Here is a 24977-nt window from a genome sequence, read left to right as displayed (position 1 = left end):
GGGCCAGCTTCAGGACTGAGTGACCTTTGCAAGTGCACAGGCCCTGCGCTTGGTTTAATGCTCGGCTGTCCGCATCTTGAAATCCTTAAGTTTTGCACAAGGTATTTTCATGGGGCTCTGCAAATTTTGCAGCCCATCGTGCCTGAGCACCGGGCAAGCCGCCGCGTCACTGCACTCTGGTGGACAAAAGCGGTAGTGCAGCCTCCGAAGACGTCCGTGCAGGTCTCAAGGATGAGCCGAAGGCAGGACGAGAACTGTGAACGCCTCCAGGCCTTCTGGGGTGGGGCAGTGTCCACATCTGCACCCCATGGGTGTGTTGCGCTGAGGGCACCCGTCGCTGCAGCCCCCCCACACCCACCCCGCTTTGAGCACCCATGCCCAGCCTGAGCACAGAGGAGAAAGCAGACAGAGGCCGCTTCATCCTTCTATTTGCTCCTGATCTGGATCTCAGGCACCGGCTTGCTCTGACCAGGGAGAATGCAAATGTAGGGCCCGCCAGGCAGAGAGGCTCTCCGTTTGATTTGAATCTCCAGGTGTGGCCTGGAAAGCTGCTCCTGCCGGGGAAATGGGAACAGATGGCAGGAAGGGATTGGCCTCCCTGCGGGAGCCCTCGGCGGGGGCTGCAGTGGGCAGGCACAGGGCTTCTGGAGGAAGGAAGAGCAGGCACGGGACTGAAGCCAGGAGCAAATGAAGCAAAACAAAAACATAGTACGTGTGGGGAAGAGCCTCTCTTCATAAGGCTTCTTGGCTCTGGCTGCATTTCCTAGGGTTTTCCCTAAATTTCCAGCCTGGCCTTTTCTGCAGCAATGCACAATGACACAAGGAATACCCCACCCCCATTTTATGGTCCTAGGAGGTGGTTGAAAAGCTTCTGTATAAGTCACGTCCCAAACAAACACCTGCTCCTACAAAGGGAAATGCTCTGTATAGAAATGACTCTTTTCTGTAGGACTGAGACCTCAGGACCCCCCCTCCCCAAGGATGCGTCCAGGCTTTATTATGTGGCCCAAGTTATGCAGCCATCCTGCCCTTCGCTTCTCAGGAGTTCAGAAATATTTTGGAGCTTTGAAGTTTCCCAGAAACTGAGCATGTCTGAGCTAGAAAAGCCCTTGGAAAGCATCTATTCTAAATGTTCTAATAGAACACCACAGACCAGAGAGGGGAAAGAACTTGCCCCATGTTGCCCAGCAACAGAGACAGGAATAGAGCCCCATCTCCCAGCCTCTGGTCCAGGCCGGTGGCATTGAGCTTTGGTTTGTTAGCTCTCCCTTTGTAGTCACGATTGTGTGTGGCTAACCTGTGTGCATGTGTGATGCCTCTGCTAGGCTACGTAGTCTGATGCTGTGTTAGTTTGCAAGCTGTCAGAATGCAGTACAGCAGAAATGGAATGGCTTTTATTAAAGGGGAATTTAGTAAGTTGCAGGTTTATAGTTCTAAGCCTATAAAAATGTCCAAACTAAGGCATCCAGGGAAAGGCATCTTAATTCAAGAAAGGCTGATGCATCTGCAACACCTCTGTCAGCTGGGAAGTCCCGTGGCTGGCATCTGCTGGTCCCCTGCTCCAGGGCTCTGTTGCATTCAGCCTCTGTTCTTGTGGGGGTTCCTTACTTTGCTTCTCCAGGGCTGGCTCTCATCTCTTGGCTTCCCTGGCCTCTCTCCACTTCTGGCTTGCTTAACATCTCATGGCAATGCCTGCTGGGCTCCAGGCATCTCCAAACATCCGTGTCTCTGTTCTCCAAATGTTGACATCTGTGTCAGCTCTGCTCTGAAATTTCTTTCGGCTCTGCTCTGTGGGCTCTGTGCTCTCTCCAAAATGTCTTCTCTCGTAAAGGACTCCAGAAACAAATCAAGACCCACCTGGAATGGGTAGACCCACATCGCCAGGGAGATAATGTAATCAAAAGTTTCTGCCCTGCAGTATTGAATCAGGATTAAAAGTAATGGCTGTTCCCATGAGATTGGATCAGGATTAAAACATGGCTTTTCTGGGGGACATAATAGCTTCAAACCGGCACAGATGCCTTTACCTTTTCAGCGTGGTTTCAAATTAATGTTCCCTCTTGTCCACGGAAACAAGTAAGGAGAAATAAGTAAGGAGATGTCACTAAACACAGGGTAAACCCCTACAACCCAGGTAGGAGAGGTACATCTTGGTCCAGTTCCTTGACTTTCCCGGCACCCCTTGCCCTTCTGATAGTCCTGCCTGGCAGGACCCAAACTGCAGAACTACCCTCTGTCCACCCATCTTCCCTTGTGGACTCAGGCTGCCAGGGCTCAGGAAGAAAACTCACACAGCTGTGTACCCAGGCTCTCAGTTTTGCCTGACAGTTGTCCCCTGCAGCCCTGGTCAGCTTTTCACCCTGGCCCCCAGCAGCTACTGCAGGCTGCCTCTGTTTTCCTCAACCCCCTTCTTAACCTCAGCAGATGATACCCTTGCCTCCTTCCCTCCCTGCTGGGGCAACACCCCGTGTCCATGATTCCCCTCCCCTCCCCTCACAGCCCTGCCCCTTGAGCTCTAGCCTCACCCCATATCATCATGCTCCAGTCTCTCCCATCCTACCTCGACTCCATGTTCCCCTTAGCTACTACCTCTCTCTCTCTTCCACTTTGCAGTCAAGATTCTTGAAAGCCTCATCTACAGTTGCCGTCTCTTCTTTGCCCCCTCCCATTCATTGTTTTTCCTCCCCCCTTTGGGTGCGTGGTCCGGGAATCAAACCCGGGTCTCCCGCATGGAAGGCGAGTGTCCGTGAACCATCCACGCTCCCTACTGTCCCCTTCATTTTTCAGTTCACTTCCGTCTAGCTTCAGCTTTCTCCACGCTGTCAAAACGGCTCTCCTTCAGGCCAGCAGCTGCCTCCTGATTCCCAGGATTCTTATCTTGCCCTCTGTCCAGCAGCTGGAACTGTCAGCCGCTCCCCCCTCTTACAGGACCCCCCAGATTTTCTTCCTGCCCCAGCAGCCCCTCCTTCCAGGCCTTTTAAAATTTCTTCCTTGCTTGCTCTTTAGGGGTTGGGGCTCATTTTTTGTCCCCGGCCATCTCTCTCTATGACTTCTGCACACTGGGTAATCTCATCCATTTCCCCTGACTTCACAAACTTGTAACTTTCAAAGCCACACGCCCAGTCCTGCTGTGTCTCTAACTCCTCCCTTGTATCGAGCTCCTTCCCGGACATCTCACCAGCTCTGGAACACTCCTCAGACTCGTGCCGCATAGCTGAGGAATCAGCTGTTCTCCTACCTCTGAGATGGCTGAGAAATCTTGTCTCTACCCAAGTCATGGCTTAAGTAAGTCTTTTCAGTGATGGCCTCCAAGCAGGTGGAACAATCCAGCCTGAGGGGCCACGACCCCCCATCTGGGACTCAACAGGCCCCAAACCCAGCTGTCCTTCCCATTTATGTTCTGTGGCCCCAGTCAGTGGGACCTCAGCGTTGCCTGGTCTCCACAACCTGTGACACCAAAGCAGGTCCCATGCACTGAGGCTCACGCACAAAAATCCTAAGCCTCCACCCTCCCTCCCAGTTTCCGGGACACCCCAAATGCACATGAAGCCAGTCGGCCACCCATGGTCTCCCCTGGAATCTATCCTTCATCATCACCTGCCCTGGCCCCTCTCTTCTGTGTCTGCTGCCCATGAAGCTGCCACTGCCAATCGTGTCTGTTATGGGCGTGCCAGTGCCTGGACAAGGTGCTGTGCAGCCGGGAGCCCTGGGGTGCCCCCATGGGGCCGAGCACTGTGCAGGCTGGCAAGGCAGAGCCCCCTCCCAGAGTCTGCACCATGCTGATGAGCCCAGAAGCAGCTCTGCTTACAGCCAGAGCTCTAGTCCTGTTTATCTCTGGCCCCACATCCAGGGCTCAGATTCAAGCCAGCCAGCGACGCCATCCTCCCTTCCCTCCCGCCAGGCGCCTCCCTCCTCCATGCATAGGCCCACAATACTCAGGGGAAGGGGGGACATGGGGCGCGGAGGGGGGTATCCTCCCCGACAGCTCATCCGAGCTCCAGCTGGCTGCATCCATTTTGTCATCTCCAAGTCCTGTAAATTCTACACCGTTCTTCTCGCCAGGATACTTGGGAGTGCATGCAGTGGGAACCCCATCCTGAACTCCACCATGAGGGCTTCCGTGGCCCAGGCACCATGGAGTTCAGAGCTCCGGCAGGTCCAGAGGCTCAACGGGTTCCTTTCATCTCGCCACTCGGCTCTCAACCGTGGGAGCTTCTTCCTAGCGCTGGTTCCCTCCCCAGTGGCGAGAGGGCAGCTGTAGCAATCAGCCTAATCCTTCCCCATTCATTTCCGGCAAGGGAGGATGACGGCCTGTCATTCTAAGAGGAGGGAAGAACTTTCCCGGAAGCCACCAGCTCTCATCTTCATGTCTCATCAGCTAGAATGGGGTCTTATATGGCAAAGGAGATGGGAAAATCCATAGACCAATCAATCCCAGCCTTGTCCTGTATCATTTCCCAGAATGCCCCCCTGTTCTCCAACGAGTGGATGCTGGAGAAATCACCCACCGTGTATCACAGCCTTTGGGAGAGCCAAGTTTCCAACCATGGCCTTTGATTCAGAATTAGATCTCAGTTTCCTTCAACCTTTCTAGTCATTTGTCTGGTTTGGGCAAGATCTAGGAACATGTCTGCCCTCTTAGACTGTTGCTTCAGTAGCTCCTCATCTTGATTCTTTCACACCTATTGCAGTTTGACATCTGTCCATCATCCCTTTGGATGATGCTGGGGGCTCTGTGTTTGCATGTCACCTGAGTCTCTTCTGCCTTGATCTCGTTCTTTGGCCTTGGACATCACCACCCCATGCAACAGTGGAAAAGTGAGGCTAAAGACTGCTTCTCAGTGAACCAGTTGACCCCCTTTGGAAGACAGGACACTGAATGGTGCAGATGGGAAGTTCTGTCCTCTTTTATTCGACTACATACAGTGCAGTGGAGGCCTGGTTGGTTGGCAGGGTCTGGGCTGGACAAGAGGCTCACAAGACTGAAAATTCAGAGGCGCCTCGATTCTCACCCCTAGTGGAGAGGCATGCGCCCAGCACAAGTTGTCAGTGACAGCAGATGGGGAGGAAGGCAAAGCAAGGCTCAGCATCCCATTTTACAGATGAGACTTTGTGGTCACATGGAAAGGTGGTTCCCTGTGTTTTCGGTGAAAGTAAGTCACAGAGAGGGTCACAGGAGTTCAGCAGTGGGAGAGTCGATGGGCAGTCTTTGTCAAAAATAAAAATAAAGCAAGAAACAGAAGATATCATTCGATGTTTCGTAAGAAGAGTATTTCTATTTTACGTCCCTAGAAGCTTCATGAAAGGGGAGGGCCAGCTGCCCCCACAGGAGAAGCCTGGGTCTCAGACGTGCAGAGAGGGGTGCTGCTACGTGGAGGTGACGCCAGTGGCATGTTTCTACCAGAACTTCACTGTCAGAAGAAGAAAATGTGCTAATGAAAGCACACGGATGTTTTTTGAGATATCAGGTTGGGAAAAAAAAAAAGGTCCCATGTAGCAACATCTCCAAATAAGGGCTAAAATAGTTTTAGATAACCCAGCAAAGGCTCAGGGAAAGAGAAGGGAGGGGAAGGACTTCCTGAGCCCCCCACCCGCCCCCGAAATACCTTTCCTCTCTTTTCCTGTGCGGCCTCCTCTGGAGCACCTCCTGTCCCCTGGTCCACCCAGGTTAGATTCACCTCAGACCTTTTACATACTGCAATTGTAACATCCTGTAGATGCTTTTAGTGCCTTTTGGGGTTCAGGGTTAAAAGGTGGAATCCCTCGTCCCATGACCTTGCAGAGTCTAGAAGTTCTGTATCACGTGGTTTGTGAAGCCTGTTGTGTTATTTTTCTTTTCTCCCCAAGGAGAAGAAAAGGAGCTTCATAGTCGACTTTCTTGGTGTCATTGAGTTTTGTCTATAATGAAATGCCACTCCTTCTTCTGTGCACCAGCTGTCCCTGTCCCCCAGGCTGACCCCTGTGACTAGCAGCTTCCTTTATATTTTTAGCGAACTCAGACTTCCAGGGTGGGGCTTGATGGCCCAACCAGGAGATTAATTCCGATCACATAACTTTTTTTGGTAACCAAAGGTTAGCCTCTTTTCTGCGGTGCAGGAACCCCAAAGTTTTTCTCTGATAAAGAAGGCAATAAACTTAGATATTTCTCAGCAGAATGTCGAGCTGCCGGGGCCTGCAGGGTGTGCTGCCTCACCTGACCGCCAGGTGGCAGCAGAGCACCTCCGGTTACCCCCAGCTGTTGTGGGGGGGGTGGCGAGCCCTGCCTGGACTGAGGAGGGGAAGTTCACCTTAAGGGCCCCCCATCCCCAGGGACAGTGAGCTGGAGTCCTGGCCTTTGGGGATGGGAGGGAGGAGATACAAGGTGTCTGTAGAGGCACCCAGGATCCAGACTTTGGCCGTAGAAGGGGGAGCATGGCAGACACGGGACTGGCCCAGCAAAGCCCAGAGACCGCCGGGCAGGGCAGAAGTGCAGCGCCCCTGAAAGCTGTAGCCTGCTCGCTCCCCCAGGTCAGGAGGCGGCCCTCGGCCAGGCAACCCTGGCTTCTAACCCTAAAGGTGCATGTAAGGCCCGCTGCCCCCAAGCCCACAGCACAAGCCACTTGGTCCAGCTGCATCCCACTCCTCACCCCAAGTCAGGCGTGGACCCCAAGATTCACATCCCCCCCACGTGGCAGCCCTTCAGAGATCTGGGGACAGCGGCCTGGGCCCCGGCACACAGGGGCGGCCAGCCTGGGGCAGCGTGTCAGCTCCTGAGCCCCCGCAGGGGCTTCCCATGCCTCGGCAAGTGGGGTGAGGCCACCTGCCCCCCAGTCCTGACTCTTGCCGCCACATTCTGCTGCCTTTCCCAGAGCTGATATTTCCAGGGACGCAGTCATCTGAGATTCTGGGCCAAGCAAATGTCAGGTTCCGGGGACCCCAGCCGCACACGGCCCTCCTCCTTCACTCCTGCCCTAGGCGTGGGGGGGTGGGGGTGGGGCTGACCTTTAGCTCTGATTGCAGAACTGCAGCTGCCAATATGGAAAATTCAATTTGTTCAGTTTCCGCAAAGGGCTCGGAGACTCCCTCTCACCTCCAAACCGAGCGTTCCTGTCATATGTGGCATGTGTTCTGTGTAGAGGCTGGCCTCTTGGAAGCGGGGAGAGAAAACTGAGGGGAGGCATGGCAGGGCTTTTCTTGTTGATCTGGGGGCTCTCTAAGTGAGAGAGAAAAAGCCCCAAAAATGTTTTCAGGTATTCAGGAAAAGGTTGTTCCCATGGGCACTGGGTGGGTGGTTCTAAGACATTGCTATTGCGTGTCTTTGGAGATGTCCTACATACTTGAGTTCATTTTCCTTTCCGGTGGGGTTTGCTTTTCAGGTTGGTCTAGAACTAGTAACCCGTTGCCTGGTCAGAGATGACTCACAGGGCTCCCAGCTCTCGAAGGCGCGGGCCTGTTAACTCTCATGTACTCAGCACCCAACCCAGTGCCTGGCACCTTTTGGCACTTAATCACTGTGAAGAATGGAAGGAATGTCACAACTTCTCATATTTAGATCATTAAATCCCGTTTCTAACACCCCTGTACCTAAATCATCAACACAGCAGGCACATATAGTAGCTGCCCATTAAGCATTGTGTTATGAGCATCACACGTGTTATTTTTAATATTTTAAATCTCCACAACCACCTTGCAAAGGCAGATATTACCTGTCCCCATTTTGGGGATTAGGAAACTAAGACTCCAAGGTGGTACTCCAGGTTTAGTCGGTGGTGGGGCTGTGATGTGGAAATGCCAGCTGCCACCAGAACCCGAAAAGGAAGAAAAGGTTTGGCTGTCCCCAGTGCCAACAGAGAAAATAGTTGAGATGCTTGTCTTTCCAAACGGTTAGATGAGTTAACATTTGCCTTGTGCTGGAACAGCTCATGACGCACTGGAAGCGCCTTATAAGTACTTAAGTCCATAAAAACGAAGCCCTGGTCAATGCCAGAGGATTTAAGTCAGCCTCGTGGCCTTCTCTGCCAGCTGTCCAGTCATCCAGAACAAGTCCAGTTGGGCCACCGGGGGTTGTGCTAACAGTTGAAGCCACCGAGGCTAGCTCTGCGGTCTGGGACGCTGGGACCACAGGTCTGCAGTATTGTGGGTTGGAGCACAATGGAGCCAGGAGAAGGTCTCGGACCACACAACTTAACCTGAGGTCCCTGGATGACCCTGAGGTCCTTGGATGACCCATGAGCGAGATTCAAGGGCCCACACTTCCCTTGGAATCTTTTGCACGCCGTCGGTGTTTTATGCCTGTGGAGGTGGGGCGCGGCTCTTAACAGTCAACAAACAGAGCGGCAGCTCTGAGAGGTTCTGTACCCCTGGTCTAGCAGGGGTTCCCCGAGAGGCAGGGTGGGGGAGCCAGTGTCCCCGCCTTCGTTCTGAGCTCCTGCCACCATGCGGTTCTGACTCCCCCTGACCCTTCATCAGCTCCTTTATTTGGGGGGTCGATGGATGAAGATCCCAGCGTAGAGCTGATGGAGGCATCTGGCCTTGCTGCCTACAAGGGAATAGGTTTTTCCTGAATGAACTACCTCCCCTGGGGACCCCATGACTCTCCACTGCCTGGGAGTACCTTCTTGGACCACTTGGAGGTCTCCACAGCTCCTGCACTCCGGCCACCACCCACCCACCCCCGAACTGCACCCCAGGAGCTGAGGTGCAGTTTGCACAACGTGCACTGTGCATTGCTGGGGGGGGCAGTTCCTGCAGGAGCAGGCAGGTCCCCCCCCAACCTGGCGTTGCCTGGCTGTGCATCACCTTTAAACGCCCGGCTGTCTCGGTGCCAGGCTTGGGAGCCCTTCTGACGGAGCAGTGACCCGAGGCCGCCTCTTTCCAGGCCATTCCCCGGGCCTTATTCTGCCGAAGAGCCCGTCGGAAATTTGCCCAACTTCATCTCAGTATTCTAGAAGTTACTCTTTCAAACTTGGGTCCAAAGCCCCAAGAATATAAAGCACAAGCATGGGTGCCCAGGCTCCCCTGCCCCCCGAGGATTTCTCAGAGGGCTCGGGGGTTATGCCATCTGGTTGTTGGCATTTACCGGCCTTGGCAGCCCACGCCAGCCGCCTGGAGCCGTCCCCGTGCCATTGCGGCACCAAGATATGAAACGTGAGCCACCTGCCCTCTGGTGGCCGTTCCAGGGATGACAGCACCCTGGGACCCAGCTCCACCTCGCTTCCGGGCAGCCAGAAGAGGTGGAAGGCAAGTAGCTTTTCTGATGAAAGAATCAGTGCTGATTTCCCTTCTGGCCCATTATATCAGGGATCTTTTAGAACTGGACACATTCTATTGTGCTGCTAAAACAGTCTGCTGGGAATGTCTGAATTAGCTGAACTTCAGGAAATTTTATTAGCAGCTTGGGATTCCCAAATGCTACATCTGATGCCCAGCAAATCCTCCTACAGACCTCTGCTCAAAATCCCTGGGTTCTGTGGCCCTACAGCAGTGGCTCGACCGATTCTGGGCCCTGTGCCTTCTCTCTGCCCTTCGAGATGGAGCTCGGAGCCCAGCTGTGTAGCCTGCTTGCCCTCGAGCCTGTGGCTAAGACTGCTGCTGCTGCTGCCGCCTTCTCCCCAAGTCTGCACCCTTTCCAGGCAGCCTAGCTGCTTCTCCATTCCCTCGACCCTGGGTGCAGCCCCCCACCCCACACGCACTCTCCTATCTTTCTGGGGCTTGGCACATGCTTGCCTGAATTATCTCATCTCTCTTGCTCTCAGAATCCCTTGGCCATGTCCTGTACCCCTCCTCGGACACCTGTTACCACTAGCTAGACCAGCAATGCAGTGGATCTCACCCAAATCCCCTGGGGTCTCACCAAAACATAGACTCTTATTTCATAGGTATAGGAAAGGGCCAAGAGTCTGCACTTCTAACAAGTTCCCAGGTGCTGCAGGTGCTGCTGGCTCACAGGCCCCACCTGGGAGCACTGGTCCTCAAGCTGGGCTGCACATCAGAATCACCTAGGAAGGCTTAAGGACCTCGCTGAGGTGTGGCCTGGGTCTGGGCTGCACCCAGCTTTTCCCAGGACCCTCCTTGCCCCGACCCTGCCCCCTACCCCCGTCCTTGACATGCCTGATGACAGATGAAGCTCACAGCTCTGATGCATCCCCGCGGGCTCCAGGGCAGGCTTGGGGTGTGGGCATTGCCCTGTAACCGACTGCTTCCCTGTACTCGAGAGAGTATAGCAGAGTCCGGCGGCGCTATGACAGGATTAACCTTGAACCCTCTTGGCAACAGCTTGTTTGCACTTTGCTGCTGTATCATTCCCAACAAGTCATTTGCGACACACCTGATGACCAGTAAGACACAACAATGTGTTTCCTAGAATCAGGGCACTCGGGGCATTTTAGCAGCTCCCCTCGCCCCCCTGTTACTGCTCCTGGGCCAGGACCCTCCATTAGGTTGGGTCAGCACAGGTATTGGCAATCATTACTTTTCAGAGTTGATTAGAAAGTCAGCAAATGTGCAGGTGCAGCTAACACTTTGTCTCCTTATGCAGACAGCATCCCAGTTCTGGCTCTAACATGTATCTGTATAAAATAAACCCCATCCCCTGTGCCGGCACTGGCCAGCTGAAATATGTTGTGGGCCACCTACGCAATTTTAGATTCCTTAGTAGCCACGTTTTAAGTAGTAAAAGAAGAGACAAAATTAATTATAATAATATATCCTATTTAACCCAATTTATCCAAAATATTATCATTTCAGCATATCATCAATATGCAAATTAGTGAGCTATATTCTAACTTTTCATAACTAAGTCCCTAACATCTGCTGGGTAGTTTACACTTAGAGCCCATCTCATTTCAAAGTGGCCACACTTCAACTGCCCAGTAGCCCCACGTGGGCCTCCTATCAGATGGGACAGCTCTTAAGATCCTATAGCCCTGGCCTTGCAGAAAGGCGGGAGTGACTTTCAGGGTGAAAGGTCATGCACAGGTTTGGGGAGTGCATATTTTGACCTCGATTAGGCCTCAAGATGGGGTTAAGCCCCGGAAGTCATCTTGGCTGAAGTGCTGGGGAAAGGTCCTGCCCCCCTGCCCTCAGGCTGTGGGAGGCCGGGGTTGAGTCAGCCACAGCGAGCCCCCAGCGCTGGCCCCGGGAAGGCAGAGGGTCCCAAAGGAAGGGAAGGCAGCCATGCGGGAGCCTGGGTGGCCCAGCCCCGGCTGTGCGCAGCCCACCTCTGCCCTGGTATGGGCACAAGCATCCTCGGGTTCAGAGGATAGAAAGTTGAGGCAGCTCTGGGGAGCCGCTGGGGTCTACTCCGGCCGTGGACCTCCCTCAGGTCTGGGCTGACCCACCTCCCACCCCCCATGCCCACCCCCTTCCCTCTTGCTGTTTTACCGTCAGTGGCACCAGCAAACCCGTGATGGGTTGTCTCATGCACCCCCCGCCCCTAAATTCTTCAGTGTGCATTTCTTAAATGCACAGGCAGTCTCTGAAAGAAGTCCAGTATGATGATCAAAATCAAGAAATAGACGTTGATACCGTTTTATTTTCTAATTTACCGACATGATTCCAATCTAGCCAATCATCGCCCTAATATCTTTCATAGCAAAAGAAAAAATATACATTTTTCTGGTTCAGAATCCAACCCAGGATCACATGTTCCATTGAGTGGTCAAGTCTCCGTGATGTCCTTTAATCTGGACTACTTCCTCTGTCTTCCTTTGCCTTTCACAGCCTTCATGTTTTTAAAGAATGCAGGCCATATAATTTGTACAGTGCCTCTCACTTTTTTTTTCCCCCCTGCATGGGCAGGCACCAGGAATCGAACCCGGGTCTCCAGCATGGCAGGTGAGAACTCTGCCTGCTGAGCCACCATGGCCCACCCTGTACAGTGTCTCTCAATTTGAGTCTGTCCAATGTTTTCCTGCTACTAGATTTGGTCCATGTTGTGTGGGCTGGACAATTCTAGCAGTGATGTGGTGTCCTCACTGTATCTTTTTTCACATACCGTACATCTTCGTGTTTTAATATTTTAACATTATTTTAATAATATTTTAATGTGTTCACTACAAAAGTTAGTCTGTTCCTTAAGTTTGTATTCAACTAGTGATATGACAGAGATTGCCTTGAATGCCAGGAGCTAAGAAAAACAGACAAATGCAAAAAACACCTTTTCATAGTCTGCACGTTGGCTGTGCGCTGGCCGGTGCTCTCCTTCAGAGCTTAGCCTTCCTACCAAGTGAATACGAAAATCAGCCTGCACCCCAAGCACAAGCCTTCTCTGAGCATGCGTCTTGTCCTGGACGTGCACTTGGAAATGACCCTCTTCTTCCTCTGAAATAATCCCTCTCTGCTCCCCGTGCTCCAGCAGATGTCTGAAAGTCTGCAATCCTTTGTCCCAGACCACTGCGATGTTTCTTTGGATTGTTTCCTACTGCCACCAAGTAGATTGGCACAAACATACGTACACCCAGGGGCCCCACCCTGAGACACATGGAAGGCGAGCGTTCTACCACCGAACCACCCGTGCAACCCCCACAGTCTTTGAGACTGTGTAAATACACCCTTTCTCACCAGACTTTCACCCTCTAGTTTTAGCAACCATTGATGACTTCTGCCTGAAACGAGTATTAGCATTGTGATTGCACAATTCTGACCTATGAATTGCATCACTCCCTTACATTTATTGGTTGGTATTCTACTATAAGAAAACTAGCATCCCTTCTCCGTTTCTGTATTTGTTGAAAGGACTCTGGACTCATGCTTTGTGTTCTATGCTGTGGGTTACCTGTTACTACCCTTATTTATCAGGATGTGTAAATCATCCCCAGTTTGACCTGTGGGGGGCCCTTTGAGTTGGCCTGTCCTTCTTCCAGGCCCCCGACATTGATTGTGCACTTCCCTACTTTCTGGTGGCATGGAAAGATGTCACAGGCTCCTCTTATACTTGCCCAGCAGAGCGTTGCAACCATGTGTCTCTTCAAGGAGTCCTGTGCCCTTTGGTGGAGAATGGTATTTACAAACCAAGACCTGGCCACCGGGTATGCTCGTTATCACCAGGGCATCATTTCTCTGTCTCTCTGTATTAAAACCCACGCATTTATTTTGATGCCAACACATCCAGTCTACCATGACAGGATTCATTCTAGCCTTCCCCCTTTTGTATTTGTAATTCTGTTCTTCTCTGACAGGGAGAAACCTAGCTCCTGTAATTCATGCTGATGGGTCGTTGTTGTTGTTTCAATGATAAGCCTTGTTGCCTGGATCATGCCTTCCCTGCAGCCCCTCTGCTCTGAGTTTAGGGTTGCCAGAGTTAGCAAATAAACATACAGGACACCCAGTTGAATGTGAATTTCCAGAGACACAATGAATCGGTTTTAGTGTAAGTATAAACTCTTCACTGTTTGAGATATACTTATATTAAGCAATTGTTTTCTGTGTATCTGAAATGCAAATTTAACTGGGAGTGGTAAATTTTGCCCGGCAACTCAACTGAACTGCACGTGGTTCTTGTGGGCTGACTCACATGAGCTTGTAAGGAAGCAGAGAGCACCGTCCTGCAATGGGCATGGACATCCATCGGTGGCCCCCACAGTCTGGCCTTCACTGACCTTTCTTCCCATCGTGTACCTGTTCCCTAAGGAGAACCCTCTCTTCTGGTCTCTTCACCCCCAGACCCCACTCCTGGGTCCCAGGGGGCTTATGTCAGGCCCCCTGTCCAAAAGGCCCTCATCTTCTCCCTCCAGTACCTGCTGAAATCCCTGTAGCTCTTTTTCTAAGACCAGCTTCCTAAGTGGGGGGCACTGAACCCCCAGTCCCTGCATTACTGGCAGAGCCGAGGAAAGGGCCTGCCATCCCCATAGGTGTTAGAAAATATCCAGAAAGACTTGAGTAAGCCCAGTTTCCTGCCAGGCTTTCTGGAGAGCAGTGAGCTGAGGCCCACCTCCCAAAAGCTGGAAGCTCCTTCGTGCTTTCCCAGGGTGGACTGCGAGGAAGAAATCCCAGCCTTGAAGAAACCACTCCAGGTATTCGCCATTTGGTCTCAGAGGGCAAGAAGCACTGCAAGGTTTTAACCACAAGGCTGACCGCTCCTCCCAGCGCTTCTTTAGGAGGTGATTGGTGGCCCTGTTCGCAATGGGCTTCGGCAGATTGAGCGCCTCTGGACAGGAAGCTCAGAAGCTCATGGCCAAGCATTTGAACTATAAAATATTTCCTCCTCATCATCACTATTCATCCATTTCAGCCACATTGTGCTTTGCAGGTGAGATCCATTCTCTCATTTAACTCGCCAGGCAGGTGGGGAAGCTGAGGCTGGAGTGGTGGGGTGCCTTTTCTTACAGCCCCAGCACGGTTCCCGCCTGGTGCTGTGTGCTGCTTCAGGCTCCCCAGAGCTCCCCAGCAAAGGAGGACAGGCAGAGCCAGCCAGGTTTGACCTCAGCATCCCCAGTCCCCAGAGTTTGACACACCCCTGTTTCCTGGGCTCTTGTGTACCTGATCAAAAGCCTAGGAGGGAGCGTGGGCGGTTTAGTGGTGGAGCGCATGCTCGCCTGCCGTGCAGGAGAACCGGATTCAATTCCTGGTCCATGCGCAAACAAAACAAAAAAACCAGCTCTGAGAGTCTGTGGCTCCTCTCCTTTCCAGACCTACTCAGGAAAGACACCATCAGCACTGGACTCATCTTGGAATGTTCAAGACCATCTAGTCAAGTATTTCCAAAAAGATGGGCCCTGGAACACTGGTCCTGGCCACCTCTGTGACAAAAGGGTGCCACAGTCCAGTGAGTTTGGGAAACGCTGATGCCATAATCCTTTCTGCAGCCTGATGATGCATTGTAGCATATTAAAGGCACTGAAATATCCCACAGAGACATTTAACTTTGTTTGACCCACATTTTCGAAAACTTACTCAGGAAAACTTTTCATCAAGTAACGTTTTGTGGAACTAGTGCTCCACACCGCACACTTTGCCAAACAGGAATCTTGTTCAGTCCTTGTGTTTCATAGCTGAAAAATCTGAACATTCATCCATTCATTCGCTGAGCATCTATTAAAGGTGAATGGAGGGTCTGCTGAACACCTGCAGCCTGCGCTAGGTTCTGAGACCACACCGAAACAAAGTAACAGCTGATTTTCACGCAGCACTTACCATACAGCCATGCTGTCTGCGGACACCTGCAATCTCCAGTCTTTACAATTCCCCTACGAGATGAGGACACAGAGGCAGAGAGATGCAGGGAGTTGCCAGGGTCTGGATGCAAACCCAGGTCTATCTCTTAATGAAATGTGTCTCCTCTTTCCAGGCGGCCTCTTGACTAATTTTGCATTTCGCTGCACAGAGCAGAGCTGCGTAGAACCCAGGTTTGAGAGCCACCATCGGGATGGGATCGCTGCCTCCCCTGCTGTGGCTTCCTTCCCTTTTTCACCCCCACCTCTCCCCACTTTTGTCCCCGCAGGTCTAACTGGCTGAAGCCGTGCTGTGGGAAGCGAGCAGCCGTGTGGCAGGTATTTTTGCTCAGTGCAAGTCTCAACAGTTTCCTGGTAGCCTGTGTAATATTGGTGGTGATTCTCCTGACTCTGGAACTCCTAATAGATATAAAGCTTCTCCAGTGTGAGTAGCAAGAGAGATACATATGCAAATACATATGATGTCAATATTCACTGTGCATCTGCATCCATCAGGGGTCCCCAACCAGCAGAATGCGATCTACAGGGGACCCTAAAGTCCGGCCCCCAGCCTCACGTGCTGCCGAGCCCCCACCCCCAGCCCTGAACCCCTCCCAACGGGCCTCGCCACCGGGGAGGACTATGCACCTGGCAGCACTTCTCTGCCGCCCCCAACATGGCTTTGCCCCTCTACACCCAAGGTGGCCTCTTCAGCCCCTCTCCCCAGCATCCCGTGATGGGAAACTGATGAGATCGAGAACGTTGGGGACCCCTGTGTGCATTTCTTATTGTGCCCATTTGGAATTTCCCAGCTTGGAATTTTCTGTAGTTTAAAAAGTTCCCGTTTGTGAGGGTGGATCGCCTTGTCGTAAAATAGAGACAGTCACCACAGGACAAGGATGCCAGCATTTTTATCCAGCCATATGTTGGCGGTGTGACTTACATATATCGAGTTAGTTTTAAAGCATGTTGCCTTTCAGCTGACTCTAACAATGACCTTGTAAGATAGGCGAGACTGATATGGTCCCATTTGAAAGGCAAGGACATTAAAACTCCAAGTTAGATGACTTGCCCTAGGCAAGAGGTGCCGGGGCTGGGACCTCAAGCCACCAGCCACTTAGCAGTTGGGCCAGGTGTCTGTCCACCAGGGCCCCTTGGTGTTCGCCGGTTTTGCATTTCTGGGAGCCCGATGCACAAAGCAACCGGACACTAGTCACTGCCGCCCTGTCCTTGTGGCTGTGCCGTGGCAACCTGGCTGCCAGACAGGGGGATCCGCTTCCCAGCCCACACCCTGCAGCCCCCTATTTGGTGCCCCAGAGGCTGGGACAAGATTCTCGCCTCTTGTGACTTTGGATGAATGAGTGGTTTCTGGGGATAGCCCCTGGTTCCACCCATTTCCCTGATTCGGAAGGTGGATTATCCAAGTGCCAATAAAAGAGGGTTGAAATGACTGGCCCCAGAGCAATTGTCGATGGCAAAACCCAGGAAGAGCCAACCACCTCCAGACCCACTCATTTGCCTCGGGCTTGTTTGCTCAAAACTTTCCAGTTCCTTTACTGGGTCCTCTCTGTTAGAGTCTGTCTAAGCTCCTTTCAAGTCTCATCACCTCCTCTGCTCAACCATGAGCCCAAGATGGCTTTTGTCAGATTAGCCCAGTTGGGTTTTCTGCAGCTGTTGGCCCCTTGGTTCCAATTAAAGAATCTCCCAGCATAAAGTGACTGGCACAGTTTTACGCTCAACCTGTCTTCAATTAAACCGTGTTGTATACTTTCCCCTCCCGCTCATCCGTACGTCTGCTTTTTATGAGATTTGCCCATACTGCAGTCTTTCTCTCCCTGTGGTGGGTTGTGCTGGGGCCCTCAGCTGCTCGGGTTGTGGCAAGGCATCGGGTAGAACTGAGAACCAAGCCGACACTGGAATTTTGCTTAAAATTAAGTATCCGGGTGATTGATTTGGGTGGGAGATCCAATAGCAGCTCATAAAAGGCATCTTAAATTCCATAAAATGCACAATCAGAGATTTATAGCTCTTCTAAAGCAAACCGTAAAAAAAGGCACAGGAATTCATTTGAGAAATAATGGGGAAAGATTTTATGTTTTCAGAATCATCTGGAGTGACACAGGCCTCGGCCTCCTGGTTCCCACTGGTTCATGTGGCCTGGAACGGCCGGAACCCATGGTTGTCTCCGGTTCCTCTTCCAGGGGTCACGTTAGCCTAAAGCCAGGACGCCCCAACGTCTCCCACCTGGGGACTTGGGATTATCGCCCTCTCCCCTTCCGATGGGCTCTAGGACTTGACTTTCCTCACCCTGAGAGGTCCCAGGTCCTAGAGCATGGAGAGAGGCGGTGGCATCCTCTGCTTTAAGCCCATCCAAATCCCCAAAGGTGCTTTACCTTTTCCTCTGGCCCGTGGGGATTCTGAGCGCGCGTAAAGCAGGCCTGGCCGGAACCCAGCGGGGGAGGCAAAGCAAGTATGTCTTCTGTGCATTCCTGCACCTGCCACCCTGGCCTGGCCCTACCCCATTGCCCAGGGTGCCCGGCCCGGATCCCCCTTAGGCCCATCCTCTCTCCCCTCCCTCCCTCTTTCCATCAGAGTGCCCCTGACCCTGGCCCTGCATCCTAGGGTCCTCCTTTTTGCCGATTGAGCTGATATGCTAGGCCGTGCTAAGGTTTCAGGGGCCAGTCATGGCTTCGTGCATTTTAACAAGAGCCTTGCATATACACTGCTTCGAGGGCTGGAAGATGTGGCGGGAGCTTCTGGCGGCCGGCAGCTCTTCCCGGTAGAGTACAGCTTTACCAGCTCGCCAGCCTGCTCGCGCTGCCGCTTTGAGAAGCTCATCCCTTCCCTCCCCTTCCCTCCCCTCTCCTAGCTCCCTCTTCCTGCCCGAGCTCCAGCCTCCTTTCCCCGAAGCACCCTGGCTGGCACTGCCATCTCTGCCATGCGGTTTTCAGAATGAAATGTCCCGAGTCCGCCAGGAGCTGTGGGGTGCAAGGTTGTGTGGACATCTGAAAGCCCCTCTCCAGGGCACTGCAGCTGCCTCTGCAGGGCTGAAAGCGCAGGAAAGCCTGAGGGCCCTTCCTGGGGTATGGCTTCAGCCAAAAGCCCAGCAGGGCCAATGGGACGCGGGGCAGGAGCCCAGACGGGCAGCCCGTGGGGGAGATTTCAGAGACCCACAAACCTCCCAGCACCTCCATCGCAGACGCCAGTTAAGCTGCCCTTGGCTCTGACCAGAGTTCAGCCAGGCAGGACCTTCATGCAAGGGGTCCCAGGCTCCCAGGCACCCACCTCCACCCTGCAAAGCCCCTTCTCCCAACGCACCCAATTCCTTTCTCCTAAAACTGGCCCTTGTCCTTGTGTTCGTTGCAGTTTCCAGTGCATTCCAATTTGCTGGTGTCATTCATTGGATCAGTCTGATCATTCTTTCTGTGTTCTTCTCAGAGGTAGGTCAACATGTGGGCCCCGCGCACCCCTCTTTGCGCCGACTCCTGACCTGGGGAGACCAGGCTTTACCCCTCGACACATTGACAAATAAGTGCCCAAGAGGGAATGCGATGGAGGGGGCTGAGTTCTGGGGTAGGAGGAGCACAGGGGGCGCCTGGGGGTGCCCTGAGGGGCTCCTGGGCTCTCCAGTGGGGGTGGGGGGCTCGGCCACAGCAGATGAGCCCTGAGTGGTGTCCCAGCAGGTGAGCAGGTGAGGGGGCAGGTGGTGACATCTGTGAAGGTGAGATGGAGCGTGACCAGACTAGGGGGCAGGGGAGTGACATGTGGTCCCTGTGGCTGGCGAGGGGCAGACTGGAGTCCGAGGTCGGGGGGCCCAGTGGCGGGAGAGCAGACAGAATGCGGCTGGTCCTGGTTCTGCAGTGCCCCCCACCCTCAGCGGAGGGCAGAGAGCAGGGCGGTGGGCGCGCCTGGGGGGTGCTGCGCCAGGCAAGAGGCCACGCGAGTCCCCGGGGCACGCGTGCAGGAATTGCGTGACTGAGCGTGGGTTGGAAGGCTTCGGGAAGACAGGCTCCGTTTGCACAGGCCTAAGGGACTCTCTCCTTTTGGGTAAGTCCCCTGGAGGTCACAGTGACACCAAAGCCTGCACTTGGGGGGCACTGACCCGAGAAGGCCGCGCCCTGCCCTGCGGGCGACGGGAAGTCATTGGAGGCCCTGGAGCAGGGGAGTTGTCCTTCCTGAGAGCGCTGAGTGCTGCCGCTCCTCCCCTCTCACGCCACCCCCTAGGGCCTTTGGGTGTAACTCAGCGAGCGTGCGGAGAAAGCCAGAAAGAAGCGAGGCACAGAGCCTGCAGGGAGGTCACATGCACACGCACAAAAGCACACACGCAGCTCCCCCCCGGAGACAGGCTGGCAGGATGCTGTATGCTGGAGACACCCGGGGTTCAGGGTCCCAGAGCTCAGACGGGCCTGCGGGGGCAGAGCAGCACAGCACAGGGATGGGGCCGAGAATATTTTGGGGTGTGATCGGGTTGCCCGAGGATGCAGGAGCCCAGCATTGCCATGTGGAGCCAGCTCGGGCCTCTTCTCATGCTCTCCGCCTTCACCCTTAAAAATCAGGCTTCGTGCCAGCAGGCGTTCGAAGCACACAATGTTCTCTTCTTCCCCAACTGCAGGCCCGCAGCCCGCGGGGTTGGCCAGCGAGTCTGGGCCTCAGGCTCCAGCTGTGGGAGCAGCTGCCAACGCTGCCCCTCCCGGGAAGGGCCCCCACCGGCTCGCTGAGTCTGCAGCCCTGGGGATACCTCAGCACCCCCCAGAACCCGGTGCCGGCCCCCCAGCTCACCACCCCCTTGAGGGTCCTGCCCTCCTTGGCCCCCAGGTCTCTCCCCGTCGGGACCCACTCCCCCCAACACATGGGCCACGGTCAGGGTCTCCTTGATGCAAACCCTGGAAAATGCACCATGTGCCTGTGACTGCCAACAAAAATGTTTCATCAGTTGCTGTGGCTCTTCCCAGCCAGCCCTCTACTTTGGTTTTATTGGTTTTTGCAGAATTTATGACCCCGTGTTAATCTGGCATTCCCTCCCTGTCACCATCCGAGACGAGCCACCTGAAACAGACAAGCCCCAGTGCCCAGGCGAGGCAGCCTCACAGCCACCTCCCCTCCCCACGCTGGGGGCCAGGCTTCCCCCAGGCTGGACCAGCACAGGGCTGGGGGCAAAGGGGCTGGAAATGATGGTAGTGGGGTGGAGCCAGGCCACAGGAAAACGGGGTAACCCTGTCCCCCTGCTCCCAGCCCCCTGCTTCCCTAGTGCGGCCTGCCAGCATGGGGCGGGCTTGGACCCAGCGTCCTACAGAGCTGGACGTGGATGTCAAGTTCGAGCGGCAGAGGAACCCTTAGAGGTGCCGCTTCCTCTCCCCTCCGCCCCGGGGAGTTTGGAAACGAGAGAGGGCACTTGTGCAGGAGGGGCATCAGGCCTGCCTGTGTGCCCCGAATACCAGCAGTGCCCTGTTGAAAACCCTGCACGGAGGAGGCCCGCCCGGCACTGCACGGCCAGGGATGGCCCAAAGTGCGTCCCGGCCCCTGGGCTCCGGCCCCTTGCCTCACCTGAGACACCTGCAAGGACCCAGATCGGGGCCGGGGCCAGGAAATGAGAACCAGAAAGGCAGGCCCGGCAGCGCCTCTGGCCACAGAGCAGGGACTGACTGGCCTGCACCCTGGCCTGGGGAGAAATGAAATGTCAGCCCTGCAGATCCAGGTCACCTCGCCCTGGGAAATAGGTACCAGGGACGTGGCTGAGAGCCCGAGCGGAGTGGCTCCACTCCTTCCTCAGGCTCGGCCAGTGGGCCGCGGATCTGGCAGGCAATCTGACGAGGAGGGAAACTGAGGCCTGGAGAGGTGCAGAAGCCTTCCCCGGGGCTGCAGCGTCGACAGGTGGAACCAGACCTGGGCCTCGGGGCACGAGCAGTACCTTTACCTGTCTGAGGCCCCGGGAACACGGGGCAGTTTGGGACTGTGCAACCCCAGAGGACAGAGCCAGGCCCTAAGAAAGGGAACCAGGAGGCTGGTTTGGGCACAGTTTGGAGACATCTGTTCACAGCCCCCCGACTGTTTAGCAGTGAGACAGATGCTTCTCCGAATGGGGAGACGGCCGTCCCTCTGTCTGGCAGGCTGTTGGAGGACATTCCTGCAGGGCCTGGGTGGCAGTGGATGCCCTAGGCCCTGACGCTGAGGTCATCGGGCTTTCACGTGGCCCGGCAGCACCCAGAGCCTTTGGACCCTGGATGGAGAATTGTGCAAAGGGTGCTTCCAACGCGCAGCCCTACCCTCGGCTGCGGCCAGGCCTCGGCCAGAGAGGCTCCTCTTGGTGAGACCACCGGGACCCGGGGCCACCGGCCATGGCCAGGCCACCCTGCAGCTGGCCCAGTGCAGGGACAGGGAGTGTCTCCCTGGGTACAGAGAGATCTCAGCAAAGGAGGGGAGGTAAATACCCACAGCTGGCCTTCCACGTAGGCACCTGCTCGCAAGGCTGCAGTTTCTTTTTTTGGTAAACCAAGATGACATTTGCATGACATAAAATTCATGCTTTTTTTAAGGTGCACAATTCACGGTGCTGTGCAGCCTTCCCCTTTATCCAGTTCTCAAACATCTTTATCACCCCACAGGAGCCTCATGCCCACCAGCAGCCACTCCCCATTCCTTCTGTTCCCTTGTCCCTCAGGCTGCTTTCTGGCTCTGGATTTAGCTCTTCTGGACATTTTGCCTAAATGGAATTCTACAATTCGTGACCTTTTGTGTCTGGCTCCTTTCATGAGGCGTGTTTTTGAGATTCATCGACCTCAAAGTGATTCAGAAGTTCGTTCCCACTTTTGGCTGATTTTCCCAGCATGGATATGCCGCATTTTATTTATCCATTCATCCGTTGATCGAAGCTTCTCTTAACATCAGCGTGAGAGCCATCTCCTTCACCCAGCAGCAGCCTCTCAGACCTGTCCCTGAGCTTCACCGGGGCAGGCCCCTGGCCTGCAGGGGCCCAGATGCCCTGTGAAGTCCAAGCCAAAGGCAGTCTGTTGCAAACCAAACTGGGCCAGAGCCCCATCTTTGCACATCAGTGGTCAGCATGAGAGGTCCCTCCCTGGCCAGCCACCTCCTCCCAGGAGGACTCTCCTGTGCCCCCATCACTGGACCAGGGCCCAGGGTGGTGGACTCTGGTTTGTGCTGTTAGATGTGGGGGGTGAGCAGGCTTCCCCTCTGTGTCCGACGAGAACGAAGTAAAAGGGATCCACTTCAGCCACTGTGTCACTGTGTGGCATTGGGCAAACCGCTGCCCCTCTATGTGCTTCATCTTTCCCACCTTTGGTGCAAGGAAGTTGGACCTGTCCCAGGAACTGCCTCCTTGTCCCCGCCTAAGGGGAGAGATTTTATTCTGCTCATCCTTCTCCAGGTTTCAGGGAGGTGGGGGGGAGGTCAGGGCGGTGGGCCTCCCGCAGCCCTGGCTATGCAGCCCCTGTGCATTTGTGGCCTCACTGTCCCATCCGTCAAATGAGTGACCGCTGCCCCCTGCTCCCCTCCCCTCCCCAGGACAAGTCCGAGAGGATTATGAGGGTGTGTTGAAAAGATCCTTCAAGAGTAGGCCGGGGGAAGAGCCTGGAGCCGCTGAGGCCCGGCTGACCATAGCCCTGTCCTGGGCACACCTGCAGAGGCCCCAGGGACTCAGGAGCCCTTTGTCCCAGGGCTCCTCAGCTGGGCCTCTTTGCTGCTTGCGTAAGAAAAAACACAGTGCCTTGGTGTAAGGTCACAGCGACAGCACAAGAGGACTTGACTCACCCATAGACATCATGAATTTATTTATCATCACAGCTTCCTGGAAGATGACAGCCAAATGTCTGCTTTAAAAAAAAAAAAATCAGTGAACTCTAACAGATTTCCAGCAGACAGCTGAGTCAGGGACACCTTTTTCTAATTTGCACGAAGATGCCACATAAGCTAGTGGCAGCCTTGTTGGAGGCTGGGTCCTTATTTAGAAAATGCCTGGGTTTGTGAGTTCTGCCTGGAAGATCTGGTCTGCTGGCCACTGCCTCTCTGAGTCCTTCCCTCCCTCTAAGGCTGAACTCAGGTCCCCGCTCCTTCACCTCTTTCAGGCAACCTGTGCTGACACCCAGCCCACGGGGACCCTCCACCCTGCACTGAACTACGAGACGCATTCTTATTTCGTGTTCCCTGGGAACAGGTTTCTCCCAGCTCTGCTGGAAGCAGAGACCAGAGGCCTTGTTGTATTCTCTGTCTGCCCGTATGATCAGGCCTGGGGCTGGCTGCGTGCACCCACCGCTGAGGGAGCGAGTCAGTGCAACATGATTATGACAAATTATTTGCCGTGTCCTTGACCATGATCTGAGAGAATGCCAAGTCTCGTCCAGAACGATGACTTTTCTAAACAAGTTGGGGGAAGTCTGCAGTCTCAGTCTGGATGGGCTGCTCAGTGGGCCACTGGACCAGGGATTCAAACATGGAAAGAGGGGTGCAAGCATAGTTCAGTGGTGGAATTCTCTTCTGCCGGGCGGGAGGCCTCAGCCTGTGCAGTCCCCCTACCAAAAAAAAAAATTCAACAAATGGTGTTGCAGTAACAGGATACTCACATGGAAACAGAATGAAATGTGACCCCATCACACAGTATACAAAAAAAAGATCACATAACATTTAAGGCCCTCCCTCCAGCTCTGAGATTCGAGGGATAACCCCAAGCTCAGGATAGCCCCCCTACCTCTGCACTCCGGGCAGATGGAGAGAACTGGGCTAACGCTCGTAACTCCCAGAGCTGGGGCCCAGTGGAAAGGAAGCTGCCCCGCCCGACCTTTGGCCTCAGAAGCACACTGTGGAGTGCCGAGGCCCCCTCCGATCCCCCTGCAGTGCGAGGAAACCCTCTCTGCATGTACCAGAGTACTAGAAAACTAAGAACATACAGACAAGCCAAAACCGGAAGACGAAAGGCAGGCAGATTCTCCTCGCCCACAGATTACCACTATTAAAATGTTGGTTTATGTCCGATCAGCCGTTTTCTATCAGGAAATAGCTCCAGTATATCAAATCGCGTGCTGAGGCGAGGCCTTCTCCAAAGTAGATTCTAAGAGGGTGAGGGGCAGATGGCCTGTTTTTTTTGTGTCGAGAGGTCATTTAAAAATACACTGCAGTATGTTTGCACCTGCATATGTAATTTCTGGGAGGAAGTTTAAAAAGAAGGAAGAATTTTAAGAACAACGAAGTGGCCACCAGTGCCCCATGTGGCTGGGCTGGCAAGTAGATACATCACAGGACTGTATCTGGGGTCCTCGGTGACCAGTGCGAGCGATTCTCATGGAATTGGGGTGCGGTGGGGGGACAGTTGGATTGCAATAGGTTAATAGGGAGTTTGAGATAAAAAGCACAGGAGACACCTCTTTTCAAACCCTTTGCTTGGGGAGAAGAGAGAGAAGGCAGACACGGGGTCAGGTGAGGGTTGTTTTAGAATGGATTTTGTAGAGTATTTTTGAGAATATTCCTGTGCTGAGAGGAAGGAAGTTTTGCAACTGAACCTTATATACCCTGTGTGGTTCTCTCCCCTCGCTGTCCATGGCCAGTGAGGCCGCAGTCCCTTCTGTCCCTTAATTGACTGACCTCTGGCCTTGCCCCCCCACCCCCACCCCTGGGTCTCTCTCCTGCTGCTCTGACTCATTCCCTGGCGGGCCTGGGGGATGAACTAGCCTCCGCCTTGCTGGGGCAGCTCCCCCAAGAGCAGATCTGCTTCTCCTGGGAGTGCTCCGAGACCCTCCCCCAAAGCCCTTTGCAGCTCTAGGGAGTGCAGCGTTGCAAGGTCAGGGGCCCTGAGGCTGGGGCAGGCAATAAAGGAATCCCTCTTCTTTGCCCTGTACTTTCTGT

General features: G+C 54.1%; 1 protein-coding gene across 2 annotated transcripts in view; it reads left to right on the top strand.

Moving 5' to 3' along the window:
* The window catches only part of TMEM266 (transmembrane protein 266), a 108914-nt gene that overhangs the window by 54422 nt on the left and 29515 nt on the right, over positions 1–24977 (top strand). For both annotated transcript variants that reach the window (XM_077128479.1, XM_077128478.1), the window contains exons 4-5: positions 15419–15573; positions 18495–18568. In XM_077128479.1, the coding sequence (XP_076984594.1) occupies positions 15419–15573; positions 18495–18568 (229 nt within the window). The remainder of the gene's footprint in view (positions 1–15418; positions 15574–18494; positions 18569–24977) is intronic.

This window comes from Tamandua tetradactyla, chromosome 14 (genome assembly GCF_023851605.1).
Source record: "Tamandua tetradactyla isolate mTamTet1 chromosome 14, mTamTet1.pri, whole genome shotgun sequence".
NCBI classification, from domain to species: domain Eukaryota; kingdom Metazoa; phylum Chordata; class Mammalia; order Pilosa; family Myrmecophagidae; genus Tamandua; species Tamandua tetradactyla.
Note: the sequence above shows the minus strand (reverse complement) of the source record. Positions and strands in the feature narration are given on the sequence as shown.